General features: G+C 41.7%; 1 protein-coding gene across 8 annotated transcripts in view; it reads right to left on the bottom strand.

Annotated features, from left to right (window-relative positions):
- The window catches only part of RASGRF2 (Ras protein specific guanine nucleotide releasing factor 2), a 223,405-nt gene that overhangs the window by 70,481 nt on the left and 140,088 nt on the right, over positions 1-12,836 (bottom strand). For 4 of the 8 annotated variants that reach the window (XM_074328781.2, XM_074328775.2, XM_074328777.2 and 1 more), the window contains exons 16-17: positions 10,828-10,953; positions 8,187-8,276 (exon numbers count right to left, since the gene is read on the bottom strand). In XM_074328781.2, coding sequence (XP_074184882.2) covers positions 8,187-8,276; positions 10,828-10,953 — 216 coding nt within the window. Of the gene's footprint in view, positions 1-8,186; positions 8,277-10,827; positions 10,957-12,836 lie in introns of all 8 variants that reach the window. The other 4 variants (XM_074328780.2, XM_074328774.2, XM_074328776.2 and 1 more) reach the window with 1 other exon arrangement.

Below are 12,836 nucleotides of genomic sequence, written 5' to 3'. Positions count from 1 at the left end.
TCATGAATTGTTTCTCCCAATAGAAAATTCACTGAGAAATTTCATTTTTCATTATATATTGCTTAGGCTGTCCACTATTCCTAACTTTGTTCAGAAAGTAGTCACTCCAGAGGAATGGTTTTCAGTTGTTTGTAGTGTGTTGACATGCCTATTGTTTATTTCCCTTATCGCAATCATTACCAAAGTTCAAATAACCAAAAAGTCCAGGAAACCAGAATGTCTTTTAGTCTTCATGATGCTTTTTTTATGATTATTCTGAGTCATCATTAGATAGTGAGAGTCCTTCTGACTCATCAGAGATGATGTTTTCTCATCATTAAAAGTATTCTATTGTGTATTAACTTTTTTTTAATTTGTAGTCTCTTCAGAGAATCAAAACTCCTGGGTTTAGATATTTTTTTTTCTCTTTTTAATTAGTTTCTCCTAGCCTCAGATTTTGCATCTTTAAAATAAGAGGCTTGTTTTCTTTTAGTATCTTTTTCACCATGGGAAAGTTTTACGGAACCAGGATAAAATCCTGGAAATGCACTGAAGGGCACATGCTAAACATTTGGAAACTATTGGGCTCCTGACTGGACTGCAAGAAGTAGGGCTGGCTTCGTGGTGTGCAGTTCATGTTGCACAGTGTCCCGAAACTAGAAGAGCCCACACATGGTCTAATGCTCAGCTGTCCCTGTCTTGAAATTCTTTGTAATTTTTTAAACAAGGGGACCTGCATTTTCTTATTGCCCTACAAAGGATGCAGCCAATTCTGGCAAAAGGACATACCCCTGTGAAATAAATGTAGAACTCTAAGAGGTGAGAACATACCAAGAAAAAGGACAATAGGACACAGGGAAAGTGGAGATGAATATGAACTAAGACAGGTGCGTTGCACAGAAAATGAAAAGATGGCCCATACAAGAAACACTACGTGCAGCCAACATTTTGACCTTCGACTTCTGAATGCCATTGCTAATGTGGGTGAGATAGTCAGCCAGTTTCCTGCTATCCCCTGACTAACCAGGAAAGAGAGGACGAATCAGAAAAAGTGAGCAGTCTTTCCAAGGCTGGCAGAGAGCAGAACACTGATTCTTAGCCTTATTTCTGTCTTCACACCATTCACATGTATGGCATACTTCCATCAATAACATCTCTCTTTCTTGGAGTGCCTGCCTCTGGGAGGAAATGGCTCAGAATCCCCAGGAGGAACAGTGTGTTTTGAAGTCCGTGGCTATTCTCATTCCACCCTACCCAGACCCCACTGAGAATCACTGCAAGAAAATATCTACATGACATTAAACTTCTGAGTTTGAAATAGAAAATCAACTTGTGATTCCTGCCAGAAATTGCAATTGTAGCTTGTAAGATAGACATTGGAAAAAGCCCATATTCTGCGCCTTTCTTATAAGTGTATTCAATAACTAGATAAGCTATTTAAACAGAGCTGACTGTCCTCACAAATCCTGAAAGAGACTACAGACAGCAGGGTACAGATGTGACATTAACTTAATTCATGGTAATCAATAACTATCTTGCTGCAAATTTAATCCAATTCTCAATTGCTTTCTCTGGATAAATGCTTTCTCTGACCAGATTATATCATTGTACTAAGGCCCTAGTTTCTGCAATCCTGTGAAAGAAATCACAAATCCCTCAGTGCCAACTGCTTCCCAAGTAAGAATCTACCCACGGATTACTAATTTCACCAGGGCTCATCTTCTGAAGTTACCATGCTGCTGTATCTGTGAAGTGAATGCTGGGTGGACATAAAAGTGGGAAGAAGATGGACAGAAATGAGCGTGCTGCAGATGAAGACAGGATCAAGAGTCAGTAAGAAAATTAAATAATTCAAGTTTCCCAAGATCTTGTTCTTTTTGAAGTAAATGTGGCATTAGAGGCAGTATTAGGGCAAAGAAAACAGCAATTTGGCAGTGGACAGATCTGAGCCTCATTCCCAGAACCTGGGCAAGGCCCTCCACCACTCACTCTGGGTCTCATACTTGCTTCAGAATCTATAAAATAAGATAGAGAAAGATGGTCCCCACCACCCCTTCCATGGTAAGGGAGGGACAATGAGGCATCCTCCAGATCTAATATTATCCTGTGAAAGCAAAAGTGGTCAAGCCACAGTGAATGGGAAGAGATGGACTTCTCATAAAGCAGCCCAGCCAAAGGAATTGGAAATAGTGGGGGTGGGGACATGAGAACATTCAGGAGTGCATTGCTAAAATGTAGGCCCATCTCGGGAAAGCTTATCTGTGTGAACCTACACTCCAGCTGTAAGTCATTGCAGTAAATCTAAGATCACATACTGGTGGCTCACAGCCAAATGCAGCCCATGGAAGTATTTTGTTGGTTTGGACAGTAATTTTTAAAGAGTATGTATTCACTTCCAACATTGAAAAATAGGAGATTGCACACAAATATCCGGGTTCCTGAACTGTTTTAAAAACGAAAAGAAAGAAAGAAAACAAAGCTAACAGCCCTAATCCGTGTTCTGTCATGGCAAAACACCAGGGGAAGCTGAGCAGAGGCTGTCCCCGTTACCCATGGAATCACTGGTTAATTGCTACTTGATTGCATTAGGTTCACCCATTTCAGGGCCAAGCAGGTAACTGAAGTAGAAAAGAATAGTCTGTGTGGAGCCCAGGAAAGGGCAGCACACAGTAAGAGAATGTGGCAGTGTAACACAGTCAGAAAAGGGGGCACCCGAGACAGCTGGAACAGGATCTGGGTCTGCTTGGAAGCTGTGTCAAAGACATGATGAGCAAAGGAAGTGCTCCAGGCCACCTAGCTTGCTGTCAGGCATCTTCTCGGAAGAGAAGGCAATGACCACCTGACAAGAGCATTCCTAACTGCTTCATGGGCTCGTACCAGTTACACATGGAACTTTTCCATTCCCAAATTCTAATTCCAGGCTCTGCGTGTGTGTGTGTGTGTGTGTGTGTGTGTGTGTGTGTGTGTGAAATTATTGTTAATTTAAATTTGATTTGCCAAAGCTCTTTATTTTTCATTAATAATAGTGATAATGTTTCTATTTTAAAATCTAAATTAGATATATCCTTCCCCCAAAACTTCAACTAGCTTTTGATGAAATAATGAAAAAAATGTTTTTTTTATATATACTTTGGAAAAAAACAACAGAAAATATGTCCCAAACTAGGATACCAGCAGTAGGAAAAGAAACTAATAAACAAAAGTCAGAAGCATAGCGCTAAATGCAACAAAACAAATGTAAGACCTACATGCTGAAAAACATAAAATATTGCTGACAGAAATGAGAACCGATGTAAAGAAATCAAGAGACATTGCAAGTTCATAGTCTGAAAGACTGAATATTGTTAAGATTGGCAATTCTCCCCAAATTGACCTGCAGAATCAATAGAATCGCTATAACAATCCCACCAAGTGAGAATTTCAGTTTCAGCTCCAACATGTATAGAAGTTGGAAGTTGACACATCTGTCCTTACAATAAGAAAAAGGTGGACAAACTGAAAATCAATGGCTTTTCCCGAACACGAAAACATTGCGGTTGCAAGGCAAATAGCCATGCCCTAGTCTGGAGAGACGGGTACATCCAGAGAGACACAGCTAAGACCTGCTCACCAAGTACAGAAGTTGCTGCAGCCAGAAACTGGTAGCAACACTTGAATGGTCATCTTGAAAAACTGCTGGAGGCTGAATGTGGCCTAGTGTGAGAGTGAGAAACTGCTGAGGACCACACTCTTAGAAAGCCCCTGCGCTTTTTGTGAGCTTTATCTCCAGGAACCACACCAGGTTCTCCAGTAAAGAGTACAGAAAGATCTCATCATGGCTCTTGCAGGGAAAAGGAAAAGCATCAGTGTGAAATATGCCCAGAGCTTTTTTCTCCATAACCAAGGTCAATGGGGGGAGATAAAGGGGGGGGGGGGGAGGGAGAGACTGTCTGAGACTTACCCAAGGAGAAATTACTTCCTTACTTAAGGAGAAATTAACAGTCTACTGAGGTCAGGGCTTCAGTGAAATAAATTGGGAATTCTACAACCTGAGAAGGAACAAACATACCTACTTCCTTCATCTGGTGCAGTGGTTTCCCACTGTGGCTCCACTTTAACTATCATCTGGGGGGACTTTAAAAAATCCTGATGTCCAGCTGTACTCAGACTAACCAAGTCACAATCGCTGGGGGTGGGACTGGTATCAGTATTTATAAAAACAGGTTCAAACCCAATCCACACCAAGCTCAGATCTACTATTGACTACACAAGTCTGAGTGGTTTGCGAGAAGAGGAAACAGATTATGAATTATCTACTTTACAAGTCCCAAGTAATCACCAGTAAAGAACTCACTATTTCTCTAAACAATTGTAACTGTGCCATTAATTTTCCTGTAAGTGCATTCAACCACGCCTCTACTTTGTTAATTTCCTTTGCCTTGCAAAAAATGGTGAAACACATAATCTGCTCATAGATAATCAAGAGTTACTTGTCATATCTCCACGGCCACAATTCCTGCTCTCATAAAAATAACCCACCTCACACGTTCATATTTCATTTTAGATCATTTCATAAACTCTATCATTAATTCTAGAGCTTCAGGTGTATAGTAAGCGCCATGATGTGCCCTGATGTGTGTATTCATTGGATTTGCATATCTATTCATATCATAACTATATCCAAACTGCACCTGCAGATTCCCTGTATCAGCAGCCGTCTGAAATGCACACATTTTAATTTCTGCTTTAGTACAGAGCTCCCAAATTTGAGCAGGTGCTTGAAAAATACACTGCAATCAGTGTGGGGCACACAAGGCCCCATCAATTACCCTTTATCTTCATCTAGTATAAAGTTAAAGCTCCCACCACAGAAAAGGGCACTTATGTTACTGATGGATGGTCATTGGTCCACCTCTGGCCCCACTCCCCAACAAACAAAATGTCCTATAGCTGCTGTGACTCCAACAATGGTCTGGACGGGACTATTAGGCAGATTTACCAGGAAGCCGATGAGGCTTAAGCTTCGTGGCCTCTCAACATGTGTGGGTCCCTTCCAAAGCCCTGGAAGGTGCCCTAAATGCTTATATTTGTAATTTTATATTCTTTTCCTTGTGGCAAACTGTGTAAGAGTTAGACCCCACAAATTCTGGATCCATCTATAAGCGGGACCAATGTAACTTGGCTGCCAATCACAAGGCAAACACTAAATAATCTGTTGAACCTTTATCATGTGACACTAACAAGAAGTGGTTTAGGGTTGCAGTCGTAAGCACAGAATCAGGCTTCCCTTCCTTGCCAACAGAGGTACTATTGTTGGTCTACAAGCAAAGGGGGCATGATATGGAAGGAAGAGACTCATCCACCTTGAGAAAGGTCAGGCTCTAGGTCCTGAAAGAAACCAGGGAATAAAAACTCAGGCTTTTCTAGTGTGTGTAAAAATTAGGCACGACCCCCAAAGCAGGCCTGGAGACCCTGTGGAGATTCCAGGTCACCTTCCACAAATAAAATCTGCCTTCACGGATAGCCATGAACATCGTGTCTGCCCTCTTTGCAAAGAAAAATTTCTGTCCACCCTCTTATTAAATTTGAAAGTCCTTTTAATACAGTAAGAAAACCTTCCAAACAATAATTAAAGAGAAATGGCTTAACACGCAAATGCCTGGAGTGAAGATTTCAAAGCACAATCACTAATTGACAATTCTAACCCAGAGGAGCCAGATTCCTGTGGTATTTGATGGAGGTAGAGGTAGAGGAAGGAGATGGGAGAGGATTAAAGCAGGAGAAACCCTGAAGAGGAGCCTGAAATATGGAAACCCCTTTGCGGACCGCATGGCGTGGCCAGGTGGTACCTTGTTTCCCGCTACGGGCCAGGACACAGCATAGCTGCACCACCAGGTTGGCCCATACAAGCAGACAGGAGGCCTGCAAAGACTGAAGGAAGCGTGATGTTCACTTGTTTACACAACCTTCCCTCCTGCTCACCTTCACAACTCTTCAGGCGCTAGGGTGCACTCAGGTCAGTGACTCCTCTGATTCAGAATGTAGATGCCAAGTCCAGTTTGGGAGTTTCCCATTAGCCAGCACTCCTCTCCTTTGAACACCTGTCCATGTAGCCCTTCCTGGGGCAGCACATCCTCTCCCTGACGAGCCTGTAAGTCCACACCACCTTAACACTTTCCTGTTTCTGCTCCGAGTCCACCTTCCTCAGCAACCTAGGAACCCCAGTTCTCCTGCCGAGTTCTCCCAGACAAATGGAACCCCCACAGGGCCAGCTCCACTGAGCGGCTATGCCCCAGGGACATACTGCTCTCCCCTCCAAAAGAGATCCCCACCTTTTTAACCATCATTTGCCACTGAAACGGACTCATATGCAACTTGCTGCCTTTATAGCAGAACCATAGACGCTGCCAAATCCAGTCCTTTATTTCCTTTATTTCTAAAATTGAATCATGTGGCTCCAGACCACACTATAGGCAACATCAACAGCACTTTAGTAAAAGAACAGGAGCAGGCTACCCTGCACCTAGCAACACTGGCAGGGGTCAGTCAGCTGTCTGCTCCTCCTCAGCCACTCACTGAAGAGAGCGTTCTTCCTAAGCTATTTCAGCTGCAGGAACGACGCAGGAAGAAAGGCAGCAGAAGCAGCATGTTCAGATGGTGAAGAAGACTTGGCTGTTTGATTGCTTTATCTTCTGGTCCATGATGCCAGGACAAGCCAAGGTCAAAACGCCATTCCCTAAAGCTCATCAGAACTTAGCTGCAATCTCTGGTGAAAAAACAAAAAGACCTTCCCCTCCAGCAAATAGGGAACTGGGCTCATCCTGAATTAAACTAGAAGCTATAAATCACATCTAAATTATGAAACCTGTGAGGAAGCTCTGTACTTCACTTTTTCCAAAGATAAACTAGCTTGTGAGAATGAAAGACAGGGGAAGGTCTTAGCAAATCACAGATAACCAACTTTGCTGAAAGCACAGTAAAGAGTCCTTTATTATTTCACCAAAGAAATGTTCATTATTATAGAATATAGTCAATAATAGAAGTTAACTGGATTGATGAAAAATCAGCATTATTACCACTACAGGCTGTTTTGTGTTATGCGGATGGGACTTTGGGGGTAAGATTTTGGGACTATTTGGGGCAGAAAACATCCCGATATGCCAGACCACATCAAATGCAGTGGGTGTGGCAAAAATCTGAAGAAGTGGGATATGATCAATCTGCAAATACTTCCATTCAGATGGACTACATATAATTACTATGGTAGTTCATGTTCACCATAGGGCATCTCTCTTTGTTCTTACTTCAGTGTAGAAAGAATTCACACAGATAGTAGCTACTAGCTACTATTGTTGGAAATGGACTCCTTTGTGGTAGGTGAACAATGGCTAGTTAACAAAACTACACCATCACTCCTGGTTCTAGAAGGATGATGGTCCATACCCATAGCGTTAGTTTAGGTGAAGACATTCACAGCAACAAGGCTGTTGAAACCACATACAGATTTATTTGGACACAATGTCCTCCTTGCATGTGACTGAAGAGGACAGACAATGAATATGATGTTCATCTATTAAAATACTGTGCTTTCAAGAACTTCTTCTTTTCCCTGAACCTGACAGCAACTCAGAAAGCACCGTGGAGCTACTGGAAGGAAATAAATTATGAGTCAGCTAAAGCAATAGTTCCCTCCTCCTTCTCCCTTTCACAAGCTTTCCCTCCCACCCTGCATATGCTTTTAGCATTATACTCAATTAAAAGGGAAATGTGTGTTCTTAGTAACGTAGCTAAAAAGGTTACAGAACTCCATAAAACACCATGGGAGGAACAACACATCCTTCTCCGATACATATGTTCTCAAAAGTGTTACCCACACACCACCTGTGTGAGACTCACCTCAAGGTGTTTATTTAAATGACAGTCTTACCCCAGACTGGCTTAGAATGAAAGCTGGGAATCTGCATGCTTTTTTTAGTTTTCAGTTATAGTTGACAAACAATATGATATTAGTTTCAGGTGTACGACATAGTATTTAGCCATCTATATACCTTACAAAGTGATCACCCCAGTAAGTCTAGTAACCATCTGGCGCCATACAGGGTTATTCCAAGAAGGGAATCTGCATTCTTAATAAGCTACCCAGTGCATATCAGGACACCGGTGGGCAAGGACCACTGATTTAATATAAGTTGCCATGTGTCTGTATTTAGTTGCTGGCCCCCACTCACCTGGCGGACTCCCGTGTCCTGCTGCAGCTGTGGCAATTGCAAAAGCAGAAGCAGGCGAAACGGAGCAGTGGGAGCTGTCAGCTGCCTGTCCTGGTTACATAAAAAGAGTGGAAATGGCGTGGTGAGGCACATGGATAATATTCTGTAATGAAAATTCTCATTTTCATTCCTGCACTGGATGAAGGGTTGGGCTAACTGCTCTGTATTTTTCTTGCTAATAGGCAAATAACAAAATTCTATATCAGCAAGCCCACTCTAGATACATACCCAAGAGAAATGAAAACATATATCCACACAAAAACGTATACATGACTACCCAGAACAGCGTAAAGGAGAAAAAAACCCAAATGTCCATCAACTGATGAATGGCTAAACCAAATGTGGCACATCCATACAGGGAATATTATTTAGCCACAAAAAGGAATGAAGTAGATACACACTACAACATGAATGAACCTTGAAAACCCATGCTAAGTGACAGTTACAAAAGGTCACATATTGCCTGATTCCATTTATATTAAATGTGCAGAATAGGCAAATCCGTAGAGACAGAAAATAGATTAGTGGTTGCCAGGGGCTAGGGGGAAAAATAGGCAGTGGTAATGGGTACCAAGGTTTTTTTTGGGAGGGGGCATGAAAATGTTCTGAAATAAGATAGTGGTTATGGCTTCCCAACCTTGTGAATATATCAAAAACCACTGAACTGTATACTTTAAAAGTGTGAACTTGATGGTACGTGAATTATATCTCAATATGAAAATAATTTTTAAAAATTTTCTACTTCAAGTTGCCGATAGAATTTTCTTCTCAAAACACCTTTAAAAGTAGGACTGCATTCTAAAATAAAATTTTTTTAAAAAAGTGCTCAGCACCTTTTTGCAGTCCCTCTCACTCCTCAGGCATTTTACACACAGCATTTGATATTATTGATGCCAATGTCACTGTTTTTCCTGACTCAGGTTTTTAGTGAAAATAGTTCACTGTGATTGCGACCGGAAGGGCTTTTATTAGCTTGCCCCTAAGTTATATAGTGATACTTAAACGAATACGAGGGGAAGCAAAGATCTGGTTAACATGCCCACGGCACGAAAGCACAAAACAGTTCTACCCTCTCCTCAGCAGTAGCCTTAAAACATTTATGCAACAAGGTGGCAAGTAGACAGACGAACACGCAACATTTCAGCTACACAGTGAGAAAGTGTGTGATAGCGCCCCCATTTGGATCTTCCATATTATCACAGATTTCAGCTGCCTTCCTATGTTCCTGTGTCTGTATGATTTAGTCGTATCAGGGTAGAAACAAAAGACTTTGTTCATCCACAAACAGGATGAGGCTTTGCAAAAAATGCTCATATAAATTAAAAAGTTTATATGTGAATATAAATATACGAAAAGAGACCATAAAACAGAGCCCTAATAATAATAATAATAGCCAAGTGAACAGCATTTAACTCTTGCCTTGGTAGAGTTTTGCTTCCATGGGCTTTGGACCCAAACTCTTCCAAGTTACAATGAATTGAAGGGGGTCTGTCCCATGGGCGATGGTCAGGGAAGTAACTCTAAAGGTTCTAAGAATAGCAAAGATATTTGGCTTAGTCCACAGTAGTCTTATGACAAACCAGGAAAGTCTAGTTTGTCATTTCATTTATCAAAACCACCCAGATGTCAAGGTGACCCATAATAGACCAGGAGCCTAAAATCAGTCCATTCCCCAAGGGTTAACAGGGTCAATTTGACAAGAGCCTGACCCAGGCTAGCTGATCTTGGAGCTGATGGCAATGACAAAGGCTTCTACCACGTGGCAAAAGGCTGCAAATACAATGACTACCTAGAGCCAAGCACTCTACCTTTTGCTGAACTGCACTACTTGAAGCATAAGTAATAAAGCCAAAAAAATGTCTTTACATTTTACTTCGGTTACTTGGGGTGAATCTTGTTTCATAATTGTATATTTTTTCCCTTCCAACTTGAAATAATTGGTCTTAGGAGAAAAAAGGAAACATTTCGAAAACAACTGCTATTTGGATATACTTATTTGAACAATGGGAAAATGGGGAGATAGAAGATTTCTATCGTTTGTTTCTCCAATTGGAGGACACTTGATATGTCCCCAAACAAATTATGGGGTAGTACTTTATAATTTCATAACTATAGACAGTATACCAGTTTTTGCCACTAGCAGTAATAAAGATTGGGGTCCCATGCAACTGAATCATATATCACATGAAATAATGTTCTTAATATGGTTACCCCAAAATTGTGGTGTCCTAGATAAGCCTATTTAATACAGACTACCCTGGGATTCATGGTAAGGTATCAGAATCTGGGAACATTTGGTAAAACAAGCACCAGATTCTTCAACGGGCAACCAACTAGTACAGGCCTCCTGATTCACCTCACGCCACACAAAGTGCAATGTAATAATGGGGTCAAATAAATCCTGGTGATACTAATGGCATATTTTCTAATCATTTATTTTTCCACTACTTGGTCCTCTCGAAACATTAATTGCTTCAAACTCATTTTCATAACTGAGACTAAAAACATATTTTGGGAGTGAAACAGTAAGGCAAACAAAAGATTTAGAAGCTAGAAATCATCTTTTGTTTTTATATTTCTGAGTCCCTTCCTGAGCTCTTACCTCCGGGCTGGCGGTAGCGGAGGTGCCGAGGAGTCGAGGGTGATCTACAAGGTGACAGTTCTGTGGCGTCGGCCGTAGGGGAGCTTTCCACTCCTGCTCGGTCCACTGCTGTAGATTCTAGGACTGCTGCTTTAAAACATCATGAATGTTAACAACCAGGCCATGAATTCAAGAACTTCTTGTCCGTATCATGCATGGAAACACAAAAGTGCATTATAGATTATAAGCACCTTCTATTAGTCTACATTTTTAGAGGGCTTTAATATGAAATCGAGTCACTTCTCCTGACAGAATACTAATGACACTTAACCTACATGTAGATCGTCTCTACCCCTGTCTTGCTGACCCGGTGGAGCCTGGCTGACTCTCTGCAGCCCCACCTGCCCAACAGATCAGCAGATATTAAAAACAACAGGAGATATGGAGCCGGTCCCCTGCCCTCCAGGAATGTTTCTGCTTTCTTGGAGTGGGGGAATAGGGACTTTTCTAGAGCATCAATCAGACTGGGATCAAAACGGGTCTTCACTATTTCTTTGCTTAGGTAGTCCCTTAAGCCAACTGAAGTTTGAATCTCTACCAATGTAGCCACCCAGCCAAGAAGGTTGGGGACTCCTAAGGATCTAGAGCTGCACTGTCCAAAATGGTAGCAGTAACCAAATATGGTTATGTTCATTTAAATTAAAATCCACTAATGTTTCATTACTATTTCAGGTCCTCACTTGCACTAGCCACATTTCAAGTCTCAGTAGCCACATGTGGCTAGGGGCTACACCATTGCACAGCACAGATATAGAACATTCCCATCCTCCCAGGAAGTTCTGTTGGTGAGGCCTGACCTGGAGTTGCCGATCAGCAAGACGCAAAAGGAAACTCTTCCCAATGAATAGTTGGGAGGTTTTAAGATCATTTGAGCCTCTTCACTACAGCTAACATCCCACGGATAAAAGCCGCATCATTCTAGGCTCACACGTAGGCTATTATTGATGTTTCCATACCCTTCCCACTGGCTTACGAACTGGGTAAAACTACAACTTGGTTTGTGTTCTTTCAAGGAAAAACCCTAAAAACATTTCGTAAACTTTCAATGAGTCTTCCATTTCTTTTTCCTTGGGCTTTTCATTAACTAATGAGAACTGTGTCACCTCCACTAATTTCACAATACCCCTGTCAGCAGAACTACTCTCAACTCAACTCTCTTTGGCATTCCATTAAGATTTCACTCCATAAATTTTATAAAATCCCAAATGACATTATATAAAGCCATTTTTACAGTTGCATGCAATTTATTCCCTTAGAAATATAGCCACAATTTTGCCTTTTTGAAATACAGAAATACCAGGGAAGGGAAATGGCTGGAATCTTTCCTTGAATGACATAATTACAGTAAAGCTGGCAATGATGCCGGATACAGACAAAAAAGAAAAATCAGTGCTTAGCTGTTAGTTTTATTATTTTCTAAATAACTCCCTTAAAATTCAGTAATGGAAGGCATCTGCTCTGCAAGAACAAGCAGAATATCAAATACATGTCCTTGGTCTGATCCACCCATTCGTTCCTCTGAGGCAAAAGAGAAAACCATTTAGTCAGCAATTACATTGAACCCAAAACACTTCCCAGTGAGAGAGCCGGACAGGCCCCGAATGTCCACTGAAAGAAAGCTAAGCATAACACAGTCAGCAAATAGGCACCTATAAAGAGACGCGGCTATGCCAGCATGGTCGGGGGAAAAAGCATTTCCTTCTGGCTTGTTCACTTTTAACCAAGTTCCATGCAAAACAGCTTTGCCTGCAGGATGAGTGGGCAGATGTGGGCTCAAAACAAATGTTAAAATTGGGAGCACTTTCAGCCCACAGGCAGGCAATTTTCAAACTAAGCACACAGAAACAGACACTAGTGATGTGGGCTATGCAGCAATGCTTGGGATAGGCTGCACAGCAAGGCCCAAGTGAACACTGATTGGGTAAGGGGCCCAAATATAGTGGGCCGCCCTCCCTGGGGCTCTCCTTTCT

Source organism: Rhinolophus sinicus, chromosome 3 (assembly GCF_057876585.1).
Source record: "Rhinolophus sinicus isolate RSI-liver-muscle chromosome 3, RSI-T2T, whole genome shotgun sequence".
Classification (NCBI taxonomy): Eukaryota; Metazoa; Chordata; class Mammalia; order Chiroptera; family Rhinolophidae; genus Rhinolophus; species Rhinolophus sinicus.
The sequence above is the reverse complement of the archived record's forward strand: the minus strand, read 5'-3'. Positions and strand labels throughout refer to the sequence as shown.